General features: G+C 53.9%; 1 protein-coding gene and 1 long non-coding RNA gene across 29 annotated transcripts in view; one reads left to right on the top strand and one right to left on the bottom strand.

Moving 5' to 3' along the window:
- OTOF (otoferlin) overlaps window positions 1-22350 on the bottom strand; it is a 130974-nt gene that overhangs the window by 12910 nt on the left and 95714 nt on the right. For all 28 annotated transcript variants that reach the window (XM_051773766.1, XM_051773770.1, XM_051773768.1 and 25 more), the window contains exons 28-39: window positions 21497-21658; window positions 18723-18882; window positions 13039-13109; window positions 11965-11994; window positions 10550-10693; window positions 10179-10245; window positions 9320-9447; window positions 8503-8637; window positions 8255-8392; window positions 4437-4564; window positions 1979-2149; window positions 473-633 (exon numbers count right to left, since the gene is read on the bottom strand). In XM_051773766.1, the coding sequence (XP_051629726.1) occupies window positions 473-633; window positions 1979-2149; window positions 4437-4564; window positions 8255-8392; window positions 8503-8637; window positions 9320-9447; window positions 10179-10245; window positions 10550-10693; window positions 11965-11994; window positions 13039-13109; window positions 18723-18882; window positions 21497-21658 (1495 nt within the window). The remainder of the gene's footprint in view (window positions 1-472; window positions 634-1978; window positions 2150-4436; window positions 4565-8254; window positions 8393-8502; window positions 8638-9319; window positions 9448-10178; window positions 10246-10549; window positions 10694-11964; window positions 11995-13038; window positions 13110-18722; window positions 18883-21496; window positions 21659-22350) is intronic.
- Window positions 1176-1942, top strand: LOC127463873 (uncharacterized). Its single transcript, XR_007901049.1, has 3 exons — window positions 1176-1368; window positions 1418-1465; window positions 1837-1942. It is a non-coding gene; the product is annotated as an uncharacterized LOC127463873 (long non-coding RNA).

Here is a 22350-nt window from a genome sequence, read left to right as displayed (position 1 = left end):
GAACAGCTTCCTGAGCCCTGGGAAGGCCAGGCTGGGCCATGCTCCAAGGGGTAAGAACTCTCCCTCTCCTTGGGGACAGTCTGTCCTTCAGCCAGTGCTTCCTGACTCCTCTCCTTCTCCTCCCTCCATCCCTCCATCCCTCCATCTCTCCAGATCTCCCTCCAACCCTTGTTTTCCCAATCTGAACCAATTCCATGCCCACTGACATGTTCTCCTCCTCTTCTTCACCCCCAACCCCCCTCCCTCTCTCCTGGGGACGCGCCAGCAGGTCCCTTTGGGGTGAGGATTTGCAGGGTTGGGGTGATGGGGCCGCTCGATCTGTCTCGGGGGGGTTGGAACTGGACAACCTCCTAAGGTCCTTCCCAACCCGACCCATCCCGTGGTTCAAACTGTTCCGTGATCCCAGTCCTGGAGGACGAGGGGACAGCCAGGCCCCGCTGCCCTGCCCAGCCCTCCCCCCAGGGGCTCCTACCGTTCTCGTCCTCGATCTCCGTGGGGCCGGTGAAGACCCTGTTGGCGACTTTGACTCTCCCTCCCGGCCCGAAGTGGGGCCCGTCCACCTTGCCCTCCTTGCACAGCTTGGCCAGGATCTGGGAGGGCTTCATGGGGTCCCTCCAGGCGTTGTAGCCGTGGCTGTGAACGGGAGGGCGAGGGCAAGGCTTGGCTTTTCCAGGCCATTCCATCCCCCCTTCCCAGCCAAACCACCCCTGGACCCAGGATTCCCAGGGAAAGGATTTGGTGAAACTTGAGAGCAGACTGAGATCCTCTTGCCCCCACCCCACAAACACCTGTCTGGACTCAGCCATCGAGTTCCCAGGACATCCCACCCGATTCCTGATTTTCAGCGTGGCTCCTTGGGCCCCGCTGCTGTTTCAGCTCCGACCTCACCTCTCTTCCCATTCCCCCAGCGCTTCCCATCCCGGAATCCCGACAACCCACCGCCTTCCCCGCTGTGCTGCTCCCAAAACCTGTCTGGGGTGGGCTCTGGAAGGTGAGGAGGAGGAGGGTGCAGGAGGAAAGCTGGGCAGGGAGGGCTCTGGAAGGTGAGGAGGAGGGTGCAGGAGGAAGGCAGGGCAGGGAAAGCTCTGGAAGGTGAGGTGGATGCAGGAGGCAGGGAGGGCTCTGGAAGGTGAGGAGGAGGTTGCAGGAGGAAGGCTGGGCAGGGAGAGCTCTGGAAGATGAGGAGGAGGAGGGTGCAGGGGGCAGGCAGGGCATGGAAAGCTCTGGAGGGTGAGGAGATGGGTGCAGGAGGCAGGGAGGGCTCTGGAAGGTGAGGAGGTGGGTGCAGGGGGCAGGCAGGGCAGGGAAAGCTCTGGAAGGTGAGGAGGAGGGTGCAGGAGGAAGGCTGGGCAGGGAAAGCTCTGGAAGGTGAGGAGGAGGGTGCAGGAGGAAGGCTGGGCAGGGAGAGCTCTGGAAGGTGAGGTGGATGCAGGAGGCAGGGAGGGCTCTGGAAGGTGAGGAGGAGGTTGCAGGAGGCAGGCTGGGCAGGGAAAGCTCTGGAAGATGAGGAGGAGGAGGGTGCAGGGGGCAGGCAGGGCAGGGAGAGCTCTGGAGGGTGAGGAGATGGGTGCAGGAGGCAGGGAGGGCTCTGGAAGGTGAGGCAGAGGTGGGTGCAGGAGGCAGGCAGGGCATGGAAAGCTCTGGAGGGTGAGGAGATGGGTGCAGGAGGCGGGGAGGACTCTGGAAGGTGAGGAGAAGGAGGGTGCAGGAGGAAGGCTGGGCAGGGAAAACTCTGGAAGATGAGGAGGAGGAGGGTGCAGGAGGAAGGCTGGGCAGGGAGAGCTCTGGAAGGTGAGATGGATGCAGGAGGCAGGGAGGGCTCTGGAAGGTGAGGAGGAGGGTGCAGGAGGCAGGCTGGGCAGGGAAAGCTCTGGAAGGTGAGGCAGAGGAGGGTGCAGGAGGAAGGAAAGCTCTGGAAGGTGAGTCAGAGGAGGGTGCAGGGTGCAGGGTGCAGGGTGCAGGCAGGGCCGTGCCCTACACGGAGTAGGTGTGTGCCAGCCCGCAGGTCGCCCGGTGCTTGCTGTAGTAGCGGTTCTCCAGGTCGATCCTGGTCTCCCCGATGAGGTCATCGGTGCCCACCAGGTCCCAGTCGTACACGGCCACCGTCAGCATGGACTCCATGGGGAAGGTGGCCTCGATGTCGAAGGATCTGGCACGGGGTGGGCAGGCAGGAAAAGGCGCTGTGGGGTCTGGCTGCCACCCCAGACCACGTGAGGTGGGTGCTTTGGCTGAACCTCTGCCCGACCCACCAGCCCTGGATGGGAGCTGGCCTGTCCTGGGATGTCTCAACAGCCCCAAAATGAAGTTTGTGTGTCTTGCTTTCACTCAGATTTAGGTCTAAGAGTTCCTAAAGGAGGGATTTGCTCTTGGTCTGATTAAGGTTTAAGGGTTCCTACAGGAGGGATTTGCTCTTTGTTGGATTTAGGTCTAAGAGTTCCTAAAGGAGGGATTTGCTTTCACTCAGATTTAGGTCTAAGGGTTCCTACAGGAGGGATTTGCTCTTTGTTGGATTTAGGTCTAAGAGTTCCTAAAGGAGAGATTTACTTTCACTCAGATTTAGGTCTAAGGGTTCCTAAAGGAGGGATTTGCTCTTTGTTGGATTTAGGTCTAAGGGTTCCTAAAGGAGAGATTTGCTCTTGGTCTGATTTAGGTTTAAGGGTTCCTAAAGGAGGGATTTGCTTTCACTCAGATTTAGGTCTAAGGGTTCCTAAAGGAGGGATTTGCTTTCACTCAGATTTAGGTCTAAGGGTTCCTAAAGGAGGGATTTACTTTCACTCAGATTTAGGTCTAAGGGTTCCTAAAGGAGGGATTTGCTCTTTGTTGGATTTAGGTCTAAGGGTTCCTAAAGGAGAGATTTGCTCTTGGTCTGATTTAGGTCTGAGAGTTCCTAAAGGATGAATTTGCTGTCACTCATTTAGGTCTAAGGGTTCCTAAAGGAGAGATTTGCTCTTGGTCTGATTTAGGTTTAAGGGTTCCTAAAGGAGGGATTTGCTTTCACTCAGATTTAGGTCTAAGGGTTCCTAAAGGAGGGATTTGCTCTTGGTCTGATTTAGGTCTAAGGGTTCCTAAAGGAGGGATTTACTTTCACTCAGATTTAGGTCTAAGGGTTCCTAAAGGAGGGATTTGCTCTTTGTTGGATTTAGGTCTAAGGGTTCCTAAAGGAGAGATTTGCTCTTGGTCTGATTTAGGTCTGAGAGTTCCTAAAGGATGAATTTGCTGTCACTCAGATTTAGGTCTAAGGGTTCCTAAAGGAGGGATTTGCTTTCACTCAGATTTAGGTCTAAGAGTTCCTAAAGGAGGGATTTGCTCTTGGTCTGATTTAGGTCTAAGGGTTCCTAAAGGAGTTTGTAGCCCCCCATAGCAGCACTCCAGTTGTGTGAGTCATCCCATCACGTTTCTGTGACAGCAACTATGTCATAGTTTTCCTGCTGCACTATGGCTTCCAGCTCCTCTTGTTTGTTTCCCATACTGCGTGCATTGGTGTACATGCACTTCAGCTGGGCCATTGATTTTATTCTCAACTCGGGCTCTACACCCTTAGGCTTATTTCTGGAGAGCCCAGTTGCCGCCCCTTCCCCCTTCAAACCTAGTTTAAAGCCCTCCTAACTAACCCTGCCAACTTACGGGCTACAGTTCTTTTACCCTTCCCAGATAGATGAAGCCCATCTGGTTTGACGAGACTAGGCAACATGCAGTTTGCCCCATGATCAAAAAACCCAAAATTTTGATGATAGCACCATCCTCTAAGCCACCTATTGGTAAGCTGTGCTTTCCTAAACCTCTCCTCATTTATCTCCTCATTCATCCCAGCTAGCACAGGAACTGAGCCAATTACTACCTGTGCTCCTGTCCCATGAAGTGATCGGGTCAGAGCCTTAAAATCTTTTTTAATTACCCTGGTACTCCTATTATTGTTGTCATCACTTCCAACCTGGACAACCAACACCGGGTAATAGTCTGAGGGTTGAATAAGCTTCGGAAGTGTTTTCGTAATATCCCTCACCCTGGCCCCAGGAAGGCAGCAAACTTCCCTGTGGGATGGGTCTGGCCGACATATAGGGCCCTCAGTTCCTAAAGGACAGATTTGCTCTTGGTCAGATTTAGGTCTAAGGGTTCCTAAAGGAGGGATTTGCTCTTGGTCAGATTTAGGTCTAAGGGTTCCTAAAGGAGGGATTTGCTCTCGGGAAGTCTCTTAAACACCTGACCACACACTGGTAAAGGAGGACACCCCGCAAGGAGGACGCCCACCCTGTTTCCCAGGGAGGTTCTGTGGGATGAATCCCGCTTTTCCAGCTCAGGCAGCAGCCGTGGGACATCCTGGGTGCAGCTCCCAGGGCTGGAGCAACTCTGTGACACCCCTCCAGTGGCTCAGAGCCGGGCTCAGGCTCGGCTCACCAATTCCCTGGGAAAAGGGGACAGGGCTGGGACAAACTCACTTCCCAAAGACGGGGTTGAGCTGCTTGGAGATGTAGTTCTCCTTGTCCTTGATGTCCGTCTTGCCCAGCCGGATGGCGATGTAGGGGTCGGCCTTGCCGTTGATGTCGGCGGGGTGAAGGTCCGTGGCCTGGGGAGGGCACGGGAGATCCCTCAGGGATGGATCCGTCCCCGGCAGGGAAGGAGTCAGGGAGGGGCCCCTTCTCGACCCCTGGGAATGCCTGGCCCTGCCTGGCCACTGCAGTGCCCCTAAATGGGGTGTTTTGGGTAAAACTGGGGCTGTTCCTGTCCCTGCCTGGCCACGGCAGTCCCCCTAAATGGGGAGTTTTGGGTAAAACTGAGGCTGTCCCTGCCTGGCCACTCCAATCCCCCTAAATGGGGAGTTTTGGGTAAAAGTGGGGCTGTTCCTGCTTGGTGTTAGTGCCTGTCCCTGTCTGGCCACTCCAGTCCCCCCAAATGGGGTGTTTTGGGTAAAACTGGGGCTGTTCCTGCCTGGTGTTAGTGCCTGGCCCTGTCTGGCCACTCCAGTCCCCCTAAAAGGGGTGTTTTGGGTAAAACTGGGGCTATTCCTGCCTGGTGTTAATACCTGTCCCTGCCTGGCCACTCCAGTCCCCCTAAATGGGGAGTTTTGGGTAAAACTGGGGCTGTTCCTGTCCCTGCCTGGCCACAACAGTCCCCCTAAACGGGGTGTTTTGGGTAAAACTGAGGCTGTCCCTGCCTGGCCACTCCAATCCCCTGAAATGGGGTGTTTTGGATAAAAGTGGGGCTGTTCCTGCCTGGTGTTAGTGCCTGTCCCTGCCTGGCCACTCCAGTCCCCTAAATGGGGTGTTTTGGGTGAAAGTGGGGCTGTTAGTGCCTGTCCCTGCCTGGCCACTCCAGTCCCCCCAAATGGGGTGTTTTGGGTAAAACTGGGGCTGTTCCTGCCTGGTGTTAATGCCTGTCCCTGTCTGGCCACTCCAGTCCCCCTAAATGGGGTGTTTTGGGTAAAAGTGGGGGTGTTCCTGTCCCTGCCTGGCCGCAACAGTCCCCCTAAATGGGGTGTTTTGGATAAAAGTGGGGATGTTAGTGCCTGTCCCTGTCTGGCCACTCCAGTCCCCCCAAATGGGGTGTTTTGGATAAAAGTGGGGCTGTTCCTGCCTGGTGTTAATACCTGTCCCTGTCTGGCCACAACAGTCCCCCTAAATGGGGAGTTTTAGGTAAAAGTGGGGCTGTTCCTGCTTGGTGTTAGTGCCTGTCCCTGTCTGGCCACAACAGTCCCCCTAAACGGGGTGTTTTGGGTAAAACTGAGGCTGTCCCTGCCTGGCCACTCCAATCCCCTGAAATGGGGTGCTTTGGATAAAAGTGGGGCTGTTCCTGCCTGGTGTTAATACCTGTCCCTGTCTGGCCGCAACAGTCCCCCTAAATGGGGTGTTTTGGATAAAAGTGGGGATGTTAGTGCCTGTCCCTGTCTGGCCACTCCAGTCCCCCTAAAAGGGGTGTTTTGGGTAAAAGTGGGGCTGTTCCTGCCTGGTGTTAGTGCCTGGCCCTACCTGCCCACTCCAGTCCCCCTAAACGGGGTGTTTTGGGTAAAACTGGGGCTATTCCTGCCTGATGTTAGTGCACATGGAAGGATTCCTGGGATCACACACCCCCTGTCCCAGCACATGGAAGGATTCCTGGGATCACAGCCTGTCCCAGCACATGGAAGGATTCCTGGGATCACACACCCCTGTCCCAGCACATGGAAGGATTCCTGGGATCACACACCCCCTGTCCCAGCCCACAGAAGGGACTCTGGGCTCACCCCCCTGTCCCAGCACATGGAGGGATTCCTGGGATCACACTCCCCCTCTCCCAGCACATGGAAGGATTCCTGGGATCACACACCCCCTGTCCCAGCACATGGAAGGGACCCTGAGATCACACACCCCTGTCCCAGCACATGGAAGGGACTCTGGGATCACACACCCCCTGTCCCAGCACATGGAAGGATTCCTGGGATCACAGCCTGTCCCAGCACATGGAAGGATTCCTGGGATCACACACCCCCTGTCCCAGCACATGGAAGGGACCCTGAGATCACACACCCCTGTCCCAGCACATGGAAGGGACTCTGGGATCACAGCCTGTCCCAGCACATGGAAGGATTCCTGGGATCACACACCCCTGTCCCAGCACATGGAAGGATTCCTGGGATCACACACCCCTGTCCCAGCACATGGAAGGATTCCTGGGATCACACACCCCTGTCCCAGCACATGGAAGGATTCCTGGGATCACACTCCCCCTCTCCCAGCACATGGAAGGATTCCTGGGATCACACACCCCTGTCCCAGCACATGGAAGGATTGCTGGGATCACACACCCCTGTCCCAGCACATGGAAGGATTCCTGGGATCACACGCCCCCTGTCCCAGCACATGGAAGGGACTCTGGGATCACACACCCCTGTCCCAGCACATGGAAGGATTCCTGGGATCACACACCCCCTGTCCCAGCACATGGAAGGATTCCTGGGATCACACACCCCCTGTCCCAGCCCATGGAAGGATTCCTGGGATCACACACCCCTGTCCCAGCACATGGAAGGGACTCTGGGATCACACACCCCCTGTCCCAGCACATGGAAGGATTCCTGGGATCACAGCCTGTCCCAGCACATGGAAGGATTCCTGGGATCACACACCCCCTGTCCCAGCACATGGAAGGATTCCTGGGATCACACACCCCCTGTCCCAGCACATGGAAGGATTCCTGGGATCACACACCCCCTGTCCCAGCACATGGAAGGATTCCTGGGATCACACCCCCCCTGTCCCAGCACATGGAAGGATTCCTGGGATCACACACCCCCTGTCCCAGCACATGGAAGGGACCCTGAGATCACACACCCCTGTCCCAGCACATGGAAGGGACTCTGGGATCACAGCCTGTCCCAGCACATGGAAGGATTCCTGGGATCACACCCCCCCTGTCCCAGCACATGGAAGGATTCCTGGGATCACACACCCCCTGTCCCAGCACATGGAAGGATTCCTGGGATCACACACCCCCTGTCCCAGCCCATGGAAGGATTCCTGGGATCACACACCCCTGTCCCAGCACATGGAAGGGACTCTGGGATCACACACCCCCTGTCCCAGCACATGGAAGGATTCCTGGGATCACAGCCTGTCCCAGCACATGGAAGGATTCCTGGGATCACACACCCCCTGTCCCAGCACATGGAAGGATTCCTGGGATCACACACCCCCTGTCCCAGCACATGGAAGGGACCCTGAGATCACACACCCCTGTCCCAGCACATGGAAGGGACCCTGAGATCACACACCCCTGTCCCAGCACATGGAAGGGACTCTGGGATCACAGCCTGTCCCAGCACATGGAAGGATTCCTGGGATCACACCCCCCCTGTCCCAGCACATGGAAGGATTCCTGGGATCACACACCCCCTGTCCCAGCACATGGAAGGATTCCTGGGATCACACCCCCCCTGTCCCAGCACATGGAAGGATTCCTGGGATCACACACCCCTGTCCCAGCACATGGAAGGATTCCTGGGATCACACACCCCCTGTCCCAGCCCATGGAAGGATTCCTGGGATCACACACCCCCTGTCCCAGCACATGGAAGGGACCCTGAGATCACACACCCCTGTCCCAGCACATGGAAGGGACTCTGGGATCACAGCCTGTCCCAGCACATGGAAGGATTCCTGGGATCACACCCCCCCTGTCCCAGCACATGGAAGGATTCCTGGGATCACACACCCCCTGTCCCAGCACATGGAAGGATTCCTGGGATCACACCCCCCCTGTCCCAGCCCACAGCCCCCCTCACCCTGACGATGTAGACCCGGACCAGGACGTTGACGGGGTCGTTGCTGGGGATCCCCTGGAACATCCCGAGGGTGGGGTCGTGTCCCGCCTCCCTGCTGACCTCCTCGGGCAGCGGCACCTTGTACACGCACAGGGAGCCCTGGAGCGAGGGAGAGCCCAGCCTGCCATGACTGGGGGCACAGAGCCACCCCAGCACGGGGGTCCCGGACAGCACCCCTGCCCCTGGACGCTCCCGGGCCCGGCACTCACCTTGAACCTGCCCACGATCCGCTCCTCCTCCGTGGCCGTGTCGTCGTTGTCCCCGATCTTGCCCCGGAGCAGGTTGAAGGTGTGCAGCCAGTCCTCGAAGTTGTCGAACTCCGACTCCAGCTCTTTGTTGAAGACCTTGGGACGGGGAGGGAGTTCAGAAGAGGGGGAAATTGGGTTAAAAAAAAACAACAAAAAACACACACAAATGGTGAGGAAAACATGCGGTGACAGGGGACAGGAGAGGGAATGGCCTCCAGCTGTGCCAGGGGAGGCTCAGGTGGGACAGGAGGAGGAATTTCCTGCTGGAAAGGGTGGTCAGGCACTGGCAGGGGCTGCCCAGGGAGGTTTGGAGTGCCCAGCCCTGGAGGTGTCCCAGGAAGGCCTGGCTGTGGCACTCAGGGACAAGGTGGGGATGGGGCACAGGGTGGATCCATGGGCTGGGAGGGCTTTTCCCACCTCAGTGATCCTGGGATTCTGTGATCCTACTGCCCAGTTCTCACAGGCCACATGAATCCTAAATAAATCCTTGGGATCACTGAACCAGAGCCCACCCCTGCCCCGAATCCAGGCTGGAAAATTCTCCCCTCCAGCCGGGGCACATCCAAGCTGCCCCCAGGGATGAGCCTTCCCAGGAACCCCGTTTTCTATCAACCCTGTGACCTCCGACTGCCCCAAACCCTGCAGAGCAGCTGGCAATCCTCGTCCCAGGATACATCCCCGGGTGGGACGTCCCAAGGCACACCTCCCCTAGGATCAGGCACTTCCTTGGGAAGCAGCAGAGGCTTCCCTGCCCCCTCCTCCCCCCCGCCACACGCACCTTCAGCTCGTCAACCTTCTGCTTGTTCTTCTTCTCCGGGAGCTCAGGGGCCGCCTGCTGCTGCTTCTTCTTCTTGTCCTCCTTGGGTGCCTTGGCCTTGTCCTTGTGCCTGGCCTGGGCCTTGGAGCCTTTTATAGAGTTACAGAATCCCAGAATCAGCCGGGTTGGAAAGGACCTCCAAGATCATGGAGTCCAACCTTGGATCCAACCCCACCATGGTTCCCAGCCCGTGGCACTGATGTCACATCCAGTCTGTCCTTAAACACCTCCAGGGATGGAGAATCCACCCCCTCCCTTGGCAGGGAGAGCAAACCCAGGAAGAACCTGCCCAGAGTTGTCTCTGAGCTCGGCAAGACCCAACCTCATCTTTCCTGGGATATGAAAATCAGCCTTCCAAAAGCAACCAGGCTCAGGGTTTGCCTCAGCTGAAGGACGTGACAACAACCCGCTGCCACCGGGACACGGGATGTGTGGAGGGGATGGCTGGAAGTCCCCAGGAAAAACCCCTCCAAGCCACCCTTGGCCAAGCTGTCCAACTCCCCAGGATTCTTGGCCCACAGAATCTTTGGTGCAAAATTAACGTCGCCCAACTTCAGAGACGTCGAATTCCCTCAGGGAGAAACGCCTCCAGGGCACAGTCCATCTTATCCTGACGTGGTTGGGATGGATTAGGTGAGAGAACCTGCCCTGGAAGTGTCTGTTTTCCCTCCCTGCAGGTGAAAGCACTCCCAAAACCCGACCCCTCCTGGGGAAACACGACATCCTGCGAGCCCCTGGAGTGGCCACAGAGGTTCCACAGGGATGTCCAACCCTGAGAGGAATCCTGGTCCCCCCGTGCCCTCCTTCTTGCCCTGCTTACCCTCTCCAAGCTCCAGCTCTTCCTTCTCCTCCGCTTCTGCCGCCGCTGCTTCCTGCTGCCGGAGTTGCTGGGGGAGGAACGAAACCCTCGGATATCGGGAGCCATTTCCTCGTGGAAAAGCTGCCCGGGGGCAGGGGTGGAGTCCCCACCCCTGGAGGGGCTCAAAAGCCCTGTGGGTGTGGCATTTGGGGCAGTTGGACTCGATCTGGGAGGGCTTTTCCAGCCTGAATGACTCCGGGACAGGCAGGGCTGGCAAGGGATGCGGCGCATCCAGCAGGCTTTGGGAGGAGCTGGAGATGGGTGGGAGCTCCCAGCCAGGGAATAACGTTTTCCTGCCCCCCCCCTTCCACCCCTGCCCTGCCCCAACCCACCTCCTTCATGGTCTCGATGGAAGCGAAATACTTGGACCACCAGTCCAACATGCTCTCGTCGGGCTCCTCCTCCTCCGCCTCCTCCCCTCCTCCTCCTCCTCCTCCTTTCTTCTTCTTCTTCTTCTTCTCCTTCTCCTCCTCGCTCTGAAGGCCCGAGGGAAGCAAAGACAGAAGGGGAGGGATGGCAGGGAGGAGGGAAATGTCTCCTGAGGTGCCGGGGTGGTGGGTGAAGTTCCAGAGAAGGCACAACCGCCCGGGCTGGGGGGGCCTCGTTACCTCCCCCCTCGCACAGACGCCGAGGCACAGAGATGATCCGGGCTCCAACAGCCTCGGAGCCACGGAATCATGGAATGCTTGGGGCTGGGAGGGGTGTTAAAGCTCGTCTCATCCCACCAGGGACACCTGCCACTCTCCTGGGTTGCTCCAAGCCCTGTCCAGCCTGGCCTGGGACACTCCCAGGGATGCAGAAACCCTGAGACCATCCCCCCTGCAGATTCCCATCATCCCTTCCGTCCATGCATTCCTGTGACAGTTATAGTCTAGGCCTTCCTTGGTGACCAGTTGGTAACCAAGGAAGTGGCCATGTTCCCAGTATTCCCTACGATTTTTACGTAAGCCAGGGTATAGATAAGAAGGAGAGAGAAGCTTCTGCCCTCTTCTCTTCCAGTGGATCTGAAGGCACAGGTTCTCTGCTGTTGGTCCTGCTCGTGTGGGGGAGTGAGGCCTAGTGAGGCCTAGTGAGGCCCAGTGAGGTCTGGCAAGGCCTAGTGAGGTCTAGTGAGGCCTAGCGAGGCCTAATGAGGCCTAGCAAGGCCCAGTTAGGCCTAGTGAGGCCTAGTGAGGCCCAGTGAGGCCTCGTGAAGTCTAGTGAGGCCTAGCGAGGCCTAATGAGGCCTAGCAAGGCCCAGTGAGGCCTAGTGAGGCCTAGTGAGGCCTTGCAGGCCTCGGGAGGCAGAGGTTGCCGGCGGTCCTTTGGCGCGATTCTGCTCTCTTAAGGCGAGAAGTAAGATTCTCTTTTGCTAGTTTTTATTGATTGTGTGTACCCGCTTTGGGGTTTGGGTTTTTTTGTGTTTTTGCCCCTTTTCCCTTCCCCTTTTCGGGGGGTTATTTGGTGTTCTTTTTTTTATATGTACCTAGTATTTTAACTGTATATAACTGTGATATATGCAAATATATATATATTTTAATATAGTTATGCTATTCTGGGTTTTTTCCTAGTTTTTTTTCTGGGAGAGCTCCCCAGCTTGGCAGGAGCCAGGCCACTGCCACACCCACGAGACAACACCGCTGTGTCCCTGCCTCGGGCCCTGCCCGTCCCTGGGGGTGCAGTGGATGGTCCATTGGAAGCGGAGCAGAAGGGCTGGATGGGGAGCCGAGGGTTGGGAGAGGGGATGCAGGGAAGGTCCATCACTTACCACGTCCACCTTCACCACCGCGTCGGAATTCTGCCGTCCAGGGCGGGAGGGAGCAGGGAGAGGGAGAGCAGGTCAGAAACAAACCCTCAGCTGGGCACAGGGCGTGGAATCCCGGATCGGTTTGGGCAGGAAGGGACCTTAAATGTCATTTAATTCCAACCCCCCTGCCATGGGCAGGGACACCTCCCGCTATCCCAGGGAATCCAACCTGGCCTTGGACACTCCCAGGGATCCAGGGGCAGCCACAGCTTCTCTGGGAATTCCAGCCCAGCCCTTCCCCACCCTCCCAGCCAGGGATCCCTTCCCAATCTCCCATCTAACCCCAGGAAAACCAGGCACCTGCATCCCAGTTTTCCCATGCTTGGATATGGGATTGCTCCAAGAGAAACCCTGCCAGGCTCTTCCCTTCTCCATGGGAACCATGGGAATGCAGGGGAGGGAAACCTCAAAGCGTTGGGAAAAGGTCCATCCTTGCTTTTTGGGGATCCTGAGATGGGTTGGGTGGGAAAGGACCTTAAGGATCATCCTGTTCCAACCCCGACACCTCCTGCTATCCCAGGGAATCCAGCCCGGCCTTGGACACTCCCAGGGATCCAGGGGCAGCCACAGCTTCTCTGGGAATTCCAGCCCAGCCCCTCCCCACTCTCTCAGCCAGGAATCCCTTCCCAATCTCCCATCTCTCCCTGCCCTCTGGCAGTGGGAAGCCATTCCCTGTGTCCTGTCCCTCCATGCCTTGTCCCCAGTCCCTCTCCAGCTCTCCTGGAGCCCCTTTAGGCTCTGGAAGGGGCTCCAAGGTCTCCCTGGATCCTTCTCTTCTCCAGCTGAGCCCCCCCAGCTCTCCCAGCCTGGATCCAGAGCAGAGGGGCTCCAGCCCTCGGAGCAGCTCCAGGAATCTCTGGTTTCATGGACCAGAAGGGTGTGAGAAGGAGCTGAAACTCCTGTTCTGGCCAGAAAACGGGCCCTGGCACTTCCAGTGTGTGACAGACCCCGATCCCTTTGGGACACCTTGATGCCCATCCACACAGTGTGGGATCCCTCGGAGAGTGGGAATTCCGTGGGGGGTGGGACACTCACAGCTTCCAGCTTCACCACCGTCTCCATCTTCCTGATGGGAACCTCGGGCTCCACGCTGACCACCACCTCCCCTGCGGGGACAGAGCGGCGCGTCACGGCCGGGAGCCCCCGGGATCCTACCCAGGGACTGGGATGGACAGGGTGAGGAGAGGGAGCAGGGACAGGGATGGGGACAGGGACAGGGTGTGGAGAAGGAGCAGGGACAGGGATGGGGACAGGGATGGGGACAGGGACGGGGAACAGAGAGGGAGCAGGGACAGGGCATGGAGAGGGAACAGGGACGGGGACAGGGCACAGAGAGGGAACAGGGACAGGGAAGGGGACAGGGCATGAGAGGGAGCAGGGACAGGGTACAGACAGGGAGCAGGGACAGGGATGGGGACAGGACATGGAGAGGGAACAGGGACAGGGATGGGGACGGGGACAGGGCACGGAGAGGGAACAGGGACAGGGATGGGAACAGGGACAGGGAATGGAGAGGGAGCAGGGACAGGGCACAGAGAGGGAGCAGGGACAGGGATGGGGACGGGGACAGGGACAGAGTGTGGAGAGGGAGCAGGGACGAGGATGGGGATGGGGACAGGGCACAGAGAGGGAACAGGGAGAGGGACAGGGATGGGGATGGGGACGGGGACAGGGACAGGGCACGGAGAGGGAGCAGGAACAGCGACAGGGTGTGGAGAGGGAACAGGGACAGGGACAGGGATGGGGACAGGGACAGGGCACAGAGAGGGAGCAGGGACAGGGACAGGGCATGGAGAGGGGACAGGGACAGGGATGGGGACAGGGACAGGGACAGGGCACAGAGAGGGAGCAGGGACAGGGGCAGGGTGGAGGAGAGGGAGCAGGGACAGGGATGGGGACAGGGCATGGAGAGGGAACAGGGACAGGGACAGGGATAGGGATGGGGACAGGGCACAGAGAGGGAACAGGGACAGGGATAGGGACAGGGACAGAGTGTGGAGAGGGAGCAGGGACAGGGACAGGGACAGGGTGAGGAGAGGGAGCAGGGACAGGGATGGGGACGGGGACAGGGTGAGGAGAGGGAGCAGGGACAGGGACAGGGTGTGGAGAGGGAGCAGGGACAGGGACAGGGATGGGGACAGGGAATGGAGAGGGAGCAGGGACAGGGCACAGAGAGGGAGCAGGGACAGGGATGGGGACGGGGACAGGGACAGAGTGTGGAGAGGGAGCAGGGACGAGGATGGGGATGGGGACAGGGCACAGAGAGGGAACAGGGAGAGGGACAGGGATGGGGATGGGGACGGGGACAGGGACAGGGCACGGAGAGGGAGCAGGAACAGCGACAGGGTGTGGAGAGGGAACAGGGACAGGGACAGGGATGGGGACAGGGACAGGGCACAGAGAGGGAGCAGGGACAGGGACAGGGCATGGAGAGGGGACAGGGACAGGGATGGGGACAGGGACAGGGACAGGGCACAGAGAGGGAGCAGGGACAGGGGCAGGGTGGAGGAGAGGGAGCAGGGACAGGGATGGGGACAGGGCATGGAGAGGGAACAGGGACAGGGACAGGGATAGGGATGGGGACAGGGCACAGAGAGGGAACAGGGACAGGGATAGGGACAGGGACAGAGTGTGGAGAGGGAGCAGGGACAGGGACAGGGACAGGGTGAGGAGAGGGAGCAGGGACAGGGATGGGGACGGGGACAGGGTGAGGAGAGGGAGCAGGGACAGGGACAGGGTGTGGAGAGGGAGCAGGGACAGGGACAGGGATGGGGACAGGGAATGGAGAGGGAGCAGGGACAGGGCACAGAGAGGGAGCAGGGACAGGGATGGGGACGGGGACAGGGACAGAGTGTGGAGAGGGAGCAGGGACGGGGATGGGGACGGGGACAGGGCACAGAGAGGGAACAGGGAGAGGGACAGGGATGGGGATGGGGACGGGGACAGGGACAAGGACAGGGCACGGAGAGGGAGCAGGAACAGCGACAGGGTGTGGAGAGGGAATAGGGACAGGGACAGGGATGGGGACAGGGACAGGGCACAGAGAGGGAGCAGGGACAGGGACAGGGCATGGAGAGGGGACAGGGACAGGGATGGGGACAGGGACAGGGCACAGAGAGGGAGCAGGGACAGGGACAGGGTGTGGAGAGGGAGCAGGGACAGGGGCGGGGTGGAGGAGAGGGAGCAGGGACAGGGATGGGGACAGAGCATGGAGAGGGAACAGGGACAGGGACAGGGATAGGGATGGGGACAGGGCACGGAGAGGGAACAGGGACAGGGATGGGGACAGGGATGGGGACAGGGACAGGGAATGGAGAGGGAGCAGGGACAGGGGACGGAGAGGGAACAGGGACAGGGCACAGACAGGGAGCAGGGACAGGGACGGGAACAGGTACAGGGCACAGAGAGGGAGCAGGGACAGGGACAGGGTGTGGAGAGGGAGCAGGGACAGGGACACGGTGGAGGAGAGGGAGCAGGGACAGGGATGGGCACAGGGACGGGGACAGGGATGGGGACGGGGATGGGGACAGGGACAGGGACATCACACAGGGACAGGGATGGGGACAGGGACAGGGCACAGAGAGGGAATAGGGATAGGGATGGGGACAAGGACAGGGACAGGGCACAGAGAGGGATCAGGGACAGAGACAGGGACAGGAATGGGGACAGGGACAGGAACATGGTGAGGAGAGGGAGCAGGAACAGGGACATGGCACGGAGATACTTAAAACATTAAAATAAAGGGGAAGTTAATTAATTAATTAATTACAGTTTCAATTTAAGGGGATTGATTTTTAAATTTGTGCTATTTAAAATATCAAAATAAAGGGGAAATTAATTAATTAATTTAGGTTTCGATTTAAGGGGATTGATTTTTAAATTGATGCTATTTAAAATATCAAAATAAAGGGGAAATTAATTAATTAATTACAGTTTAAATTTAAGGGGATTGATTTTTAAATTGATGCTATTTAAAATATCAAAATAAAGGGGAAATTAATTAATTTAATCAAAATTTTAATTTAGGGGATCGATTTTTAAATTGATGTTATTTAAAATATTAAAATAAAGGGGAAATTAACTAATTAATGAATTTAAGTTTTAATTTAAGGGGATTGATTTTTAAATTTACGATATTTAAAACATTAAAATAAATGGGAAATGAATTAATTATTAATTTAACATTTTCACCTAGGGGATCGATTTTTAAATTTACGATATTTCAAATATTTAAATAAAGGGGAAATTAATCAATTAATTAAAATGTAACTTAGGAGGATTTGTTTTAAAATCTATGATATTTAAAACCTTCAAATCAAAGGAGAAATCAACAGCTTAATTCAATTAAAGAAATTTCATTTAAGGGGACCGCTTTTTAAATTTATGAAATTAGATAATTAAATCAAAATTTTAACTTAGGGGATGGATTTTTTTAAATTTATGACACTTAAAACCTTCAAATTAAAGGGGGAAACCAACTGCTTAATTCAATTTAAATAATTTCATTGGAGGGGATTTTTTTTTTTATTTATTCCATTTAAAAATTTCCAATCGAGGGGGTGAAATTTCTCCCCATCCCTCCCCTAAATTTTTAATTAAGGGGATTTATTGTCAAATTTATTAAAATAAGACAGTTCAAATTAATGGGAAAATAATTAAGCCTTAAAATAAAATTTTCACTTGAGGGGATTGATTTTTAAACTTACGATATTTAAAATATTAAAACAGAGGAGAACTAATTAACTATTTAAATTAAAAATTTCATTCTAAGGGGATTTATTTTTAAATTTATTATTTAAAAAATTTCAAATTAAGAGGAATTAATTAATTAATTCCAATTGTCATTAAAGGGGATTGATTTTTAAATGTATGATGTTTAAAGCATTAACATTAAAGTGGAAATTAACTACTGAATTAAATTTACAAAATTCACGTAAGGGGATTTATTTTTTAATTTATTCAATTTAAAAATTTCGAATTTAGGGGAACAATGAATTAAAAATTTCATTTAAGCAGATTGATTTTTAAATTTATGATATTTAAAACATTAAAATAAAGAGGAAATTAATTATTTAATTAATTAAATTTTCAGTTTAAGGGTACTGATTTTTAAATTTATTCTACTTAAAACATCAAAATAAATAATAAAAAATTAAAATTTTAATTTAGGGGATGGATTTTTTAAATTCATGACACTTAAAACCTTCAAATCAAAGGGGAAACCAACTGCTGAACTCCATTAAAAAAATAATCAATTAAAATTTTCAGTTAAGGGGATTTATTTTGAAATTTATGATACTTAAAATGTTAAAATTAAAGGGAAAACAAATAATTATTTAAATAAATAAATAAATAAATAAATGAGTAAATTTTAATTAAGGGGATTTATTGTGAAATTCCTAAATTAATACAGTTCAATTTAAGGGGAAATCAATTAACTATTAAATTAAAATTTTCGCTTACGGGGATTGATTTTTAAATGTGTGATATTTAAAAATTTCAAAATTACAGGGAAATTAATTAATTAATTAAAATTTTAACTTAGAGGATTGATTTTTAAATGTGTGATATTTAAAAATTTCAAAATGAAGGGGAAATTAATTAATTAATTAAAATTTTAACTTAGAGGATCGATTTTTAAATGTGTGATATTTAAAAATTTCAAAATGAAGGGGAAATTAGTTAATTAATTAAAATTTAATTTAGGAGGATTTATTTTAAAATTTACAACACTTGAAACCTTCAAATCAAAGGGGGAACCAACCCCTTAATTCAATTAAAATAATTTCATTGGAGGGAATTGATTTTTAAGATTTATGAAATTAATTAATTAAATCAAAATTTTAATTTAGGGGATCCAGTTTTTAAATTTATGACACTTAAAACCTTCAAATCAAAGGGGAAACCCACCACTTAATTCCATTTGAAAAATTTCACTGGAGGGCATTTTTTTTATTAAATAAATTTATTGAAAAAAATTATTAAATAAAGAATAAAAATAAAAATAAAAAATAAAAATAAAAATGACAATAAAAATAAAAGTAAAAATAAAAGTAAAAATAAAAGTAAAAATAAAAATAATATAGAAATAAAAATAAAAATAAAAATAAAAATAAAATTAAAAATAAAAAGAACAATAAAAATAAAAGTAAAAATAAAAATAAAAATAAAATAAAAGTAAAAGTAAAAATAAAAATAAAAGTAAAAATAAAAATAAAAATAAAAGTAAAAATAACAATAAAAATAAAATAAAAGTAAAAATAAAAATAAGAGTAAAAATAAAATAAAAAATAAAAGTAAAAATAAAAATAAAAATAAGCATAACAGTAAAAATAAAAATAAAAATAAGCATAACAGTAAAAATAAAAATAAAAATAAGCATAACAATAAAAATAAAATAAAAATAAAAATAAAAGTAAAAATAAAAATAAAAAATTAAAATTTATATTAAAATTAAAATGAAAATAAAACCATCAAGGGGATTGATTTTTAAACTCGCGATATTAAAAATATTGAAACAAAGGGGAAACCAATTAATCAAATTAAAATTCTAATTTAGGGGAAACCAACCCCTTAACTCAACTAAAAAATTTCATTTCAGGTGATTTTTTTTTTCCCCGATTTTTTCCGTTTAAAAAATTCCCAAATCCCCTTTTTCTTTCCCGTGTTCTTTCCCCGTTTTTTTTCCCGTTTTTCCCGTTTTTCCCCCCGGGTTTTACCTGCCGTGTCCCAGAGCCCCTTGCCGGGGGGCGGGCGGAGGCCGAACCTGCGCAGGGAGGTGACGGTGTGGGAGCCCACCAGGGTGTAGCGGCCGAAGGCGCGGCAGTCCACCACCCGGATGTTCAGGGGAGGGTGCAGCAGCTCGTTCTCCGGCAGGTCCTGCGGGGTTTGGGGTGGTTGGGAGGGTCGTTGGAGTGGGGAGTGAGGTTTGGGGTGGTTGGGATGGTGGTTGGAGTGGGGAGTGGGATTTGGGGTGGTTGGGATGGTGGTTGGGATGGGGAGTGGGATTTGGGGTGGTTGGGATTTGGGGTGGTTGGGATGGTGGTTGGAGTGGGGAGTGAGGTTTGGGATGTGTGGGATGGTGCTTGGGATGGGGAGTGGGATTTGGGGTGGTTGGGATGGGGAGTGGGATGGGGAGTGGGATTTGGGGTGGTTGGGATTTGGGGTGGTTGGGATGGTGGTTGGGATGGGGAGTGGGATTTGGGGTGGTTGGGAGGGTGGTTGGAGTGGGGAGTGAGGTTTGGGATGTGTGGGATGGTGCTTGGGATGGGGAGTGGGATTTGGGGTGGTTGGGATGGGGAGTGGGGTGGGGGATGTTTGGGATGGTGGTTGGGGTGGGGGGTGGAATTTGGGGTGGTTGGGATGGTGGTTGGAGTGGGGAGTGGGATTTGGGGTGGTTGGGATGGTGGTTGGGATGTGGAGTGGGATTTGGGGTGGTTGGGAGGGTGGTTGGAGTGGGGAGTGAGGTTTGGGGTGGTTGGGATGGTGGTTGGGATGGGGAGTGGGATTTGGGGTGGTTGGGATGGGGAGTGGGATGGGGAGTGAGGTTTGGGGTGGAATTTGGGGTGTCTAGGATGGTGGTTGGGAAGGGGAGTGGGATTTGGGGTGGTTGGGATGGTGGTTGGGATGGGGAGTGGGATTTGGGGTGGTTGGGATGGTGGTTGGAGTGGGGAGTGGGATTTGGGGTGGTTGGGATGGGGAGTGGGATTTGGGGTGGTTGGGAGGGTGGTTGGGATGGTGGTTGGGATGGGGGGTGGAATTTGGGGTGTCTAGGATGGTGGTTGGGAAGGGGAGTGGGATTTGGGGTGGTTGGGAGGGTGGTTGGAGTGGGGAGTGGGATTTGGGGTGGTTGGGATGGTGGTTGGGATGGGGAGTGGGATTTGGGGTGGTTGGGATGGGGAGTGGGAAGGGGAATGGGATTTGGGGTGGTTGGGATGGTGGTTGGGATGGGGAGTGGGATTTGGGGTGGTTGGGATGGGGAGTGGGATGGGGAGTGGGATTTGGGGTGGTTGGGATGGGGAGTGGGATTTGGGGTGGTTGGGATGGACAGTGGGGTGGGGGATGTTTGGGATGGTGGTTGGGGTGGGGGGTGGAATTTGGGGTGTCTAGGATGGTGGTTGGGAAGCGGAGTGGGATTTGGGGTGGTTGGGATGGGGAGTGGGATTTAGGATTTTTGAGATGGTGGCTGGGAAGAGGAATGGGATTTGGGGTGTTTGGGATGGGGAGTGGGATTTGGGGTGGTTGGGAGGGTCGTTGGAGTGGGGAGTGGGATTTGGGGTGGTTGGGATGGAGAGTGGGGTGGGGGATGTTTGGGATGGTGGTTGGGTTCGGGAGTGGGATTTGGGGTGGTTGGGATGGGGAGTGGGATGGGGGGTGGAATTTGGGGTGTCTAGGATGGTGGTTGGAGTGGGGAGTGGGATTTGGGGTGGTTGGGATGGTGGTTAGAATAGAGAGTGGGATTTGGGGTGGTTGGGATGGTGAGTGGGATTTGGGATGTCTGGGATGGTGGTTGGGGAATGGGATGGTGGTTGGAGTGGGGAGCGGAATTTGGGGTGGTTGGGATGGGGAGTGGGATTTGGGATGTCTGTGAGGATGGCTGGGAATGGGAGCGAGATTTGGGATGTTTGCAGTGGTGGTTGGGATGGGGAGTGGGATGGGGGATGAAGGATGTCTGTGATGGGGATTGGGATGGGAAATGGGATTTGGGATGGTGTTTGGGATGGGGAGTGGGATTTGAGATGTCTGGGATGGTTTTTGGGATGGGGAGTGGGATGGGGGATATCTGTGATGATGTTTGGGATGGAGATGGGATTTGGGATGTCTGGGATGGGGGTTGGGAAGGGGAGTGAGATTTGGGATATCTGGGCTGGTGTTTGGGGTGGGGATGGGATTTGGGATATCTGGGATGGGGGTTAGGAAGGGGAGTGGGATTTGGGATATCTGGGCTGGTGTTTGGGGTGGGGATGGGATTTGGGATATCTGGGCTGGTGTTTGGGGTGGGGATGGGATTTGGGATGTCTGGGATGGGGATTGGGAAGGGGAGTGGGATTTGGGATATCTGTGATGGTGTTTGGGATGGGATTTGGGATATCTGTGGCCGTGTTTGGGATGGGGATGGGATTTGGGATGTCTGGGCTGGTGTTTGGGGTGGGGATGGGATTTGGGATGTCTGGGATGGTTTTGGGGGTGGGGAGTGGGATTTGGGATATCTGGGATGGTGTTTGGGATGGGAATGGGATTTGGGATATCTGGGCTGGTGTTTGGGGTGGGGATGGGATTTGGGATATCTGGGCTGGTGTTTGGGGTGGGGATGGGATTTGGGATATCTGGGCTGGTGACTGTGAAGGGGCCCAGAACCAGCAGTGCCCAGACCAGGGACCGCCCGGAACGGCTCCGGAGCTGCTCCAGCAGCGCCCGGCTCGGATCCCCCGGGGCAGGGATCCCACTGGGACGGTGCCCGCGGCCCCAAAGGGCTCCAACAAACCCCACTCACCACCTCGAACCACTTGACGAGGGTGCCGAAGTTGGGGTTCTTGCGGTAGTTGGGGATGAGGGCGGACTGGACCCCCCGCCCCGCGCACTCGATGTCCACGCGCGGCCGGTCCACCTGAGCCAGGTTCACCCGCTTCAGGTCCCGCAGGCCCCAGAACAGCACCTGGGGAGAGGGAGGGCGTGAGTGGGACAGGGAGTGTCCCCCGGGATGGTTCTCCGTGGAGGAGGATCCCTGAGGGGCCTCCCCCTCCCTCCTCAGAGCCTCTCTGAGCCCCCCCAAAAAACCCACCCCACACCTGACCCACAGCGGCCCCACCAGCTCCCACCGGCTGCCCTCAACACTCCTTTTCTGAATTGTTTCCCTTCTTCCCTTTCCCTGCCCTGAAACCCCACAGAGCAGTATTTTCCATCCCAAATGTGGCTCCCGGCTCAGCACCGGCGTCACCTCGTCACAGTGGGATCGGTGTCACCGTCACGGTGGGATCAGTGTCACCAGGCAAACCCACCTCTGCTCCCCGCCTGGGGCAACAGGGCTGCCACCAGGAGCAAAAATTCCTCTAAGTGGGGATTTTTCCACCTCCTGATTCCCCGTTTGGGATGGAAAAGCCCTCCCAGCCCGTGGATCCCCCCTGTGCCCCATCCCCACCTTGTCACCGAGTGCCACGGCCAGGCCTTCCTGGGACACCTCCAGGGCTGGGCACTCCAAACCTCCCTGGGCAGCCCCTGCCAGTGCCTGACCACCCTTTCCAGCAGGAAATTCCTCCTCCTGTCCCACCTGAGCCTCCCCTGGCACAGCTGGAGGCCGTTCCCTCTCCTCCTGTCCCTTGTTCCCTGGGAGCAGAGCCCGACCCCCCC

The sequence above is a fragment of the Manacus candei genome, unplaced genomic scaffold (genome assembly GCF_025592945.1).
Source record: "Manacus candei isolate 608988 ecotype Guabito, Panama unplaced genomic scaffold, ASM2559294v1 h1tg000177l, whole genome shotgun sequence".
In the NCBI taxonomy this organism is placed as follows: Eukaryota; Metazoa; Chordata; class Aves; order Passeriformes; family Pipridae; genus Manacus; species Manacus candei.
Note: the sequence above shows the minus strand (reverse complement) of the source record. Positions and strands in the feature narration are given on the sequence as shown.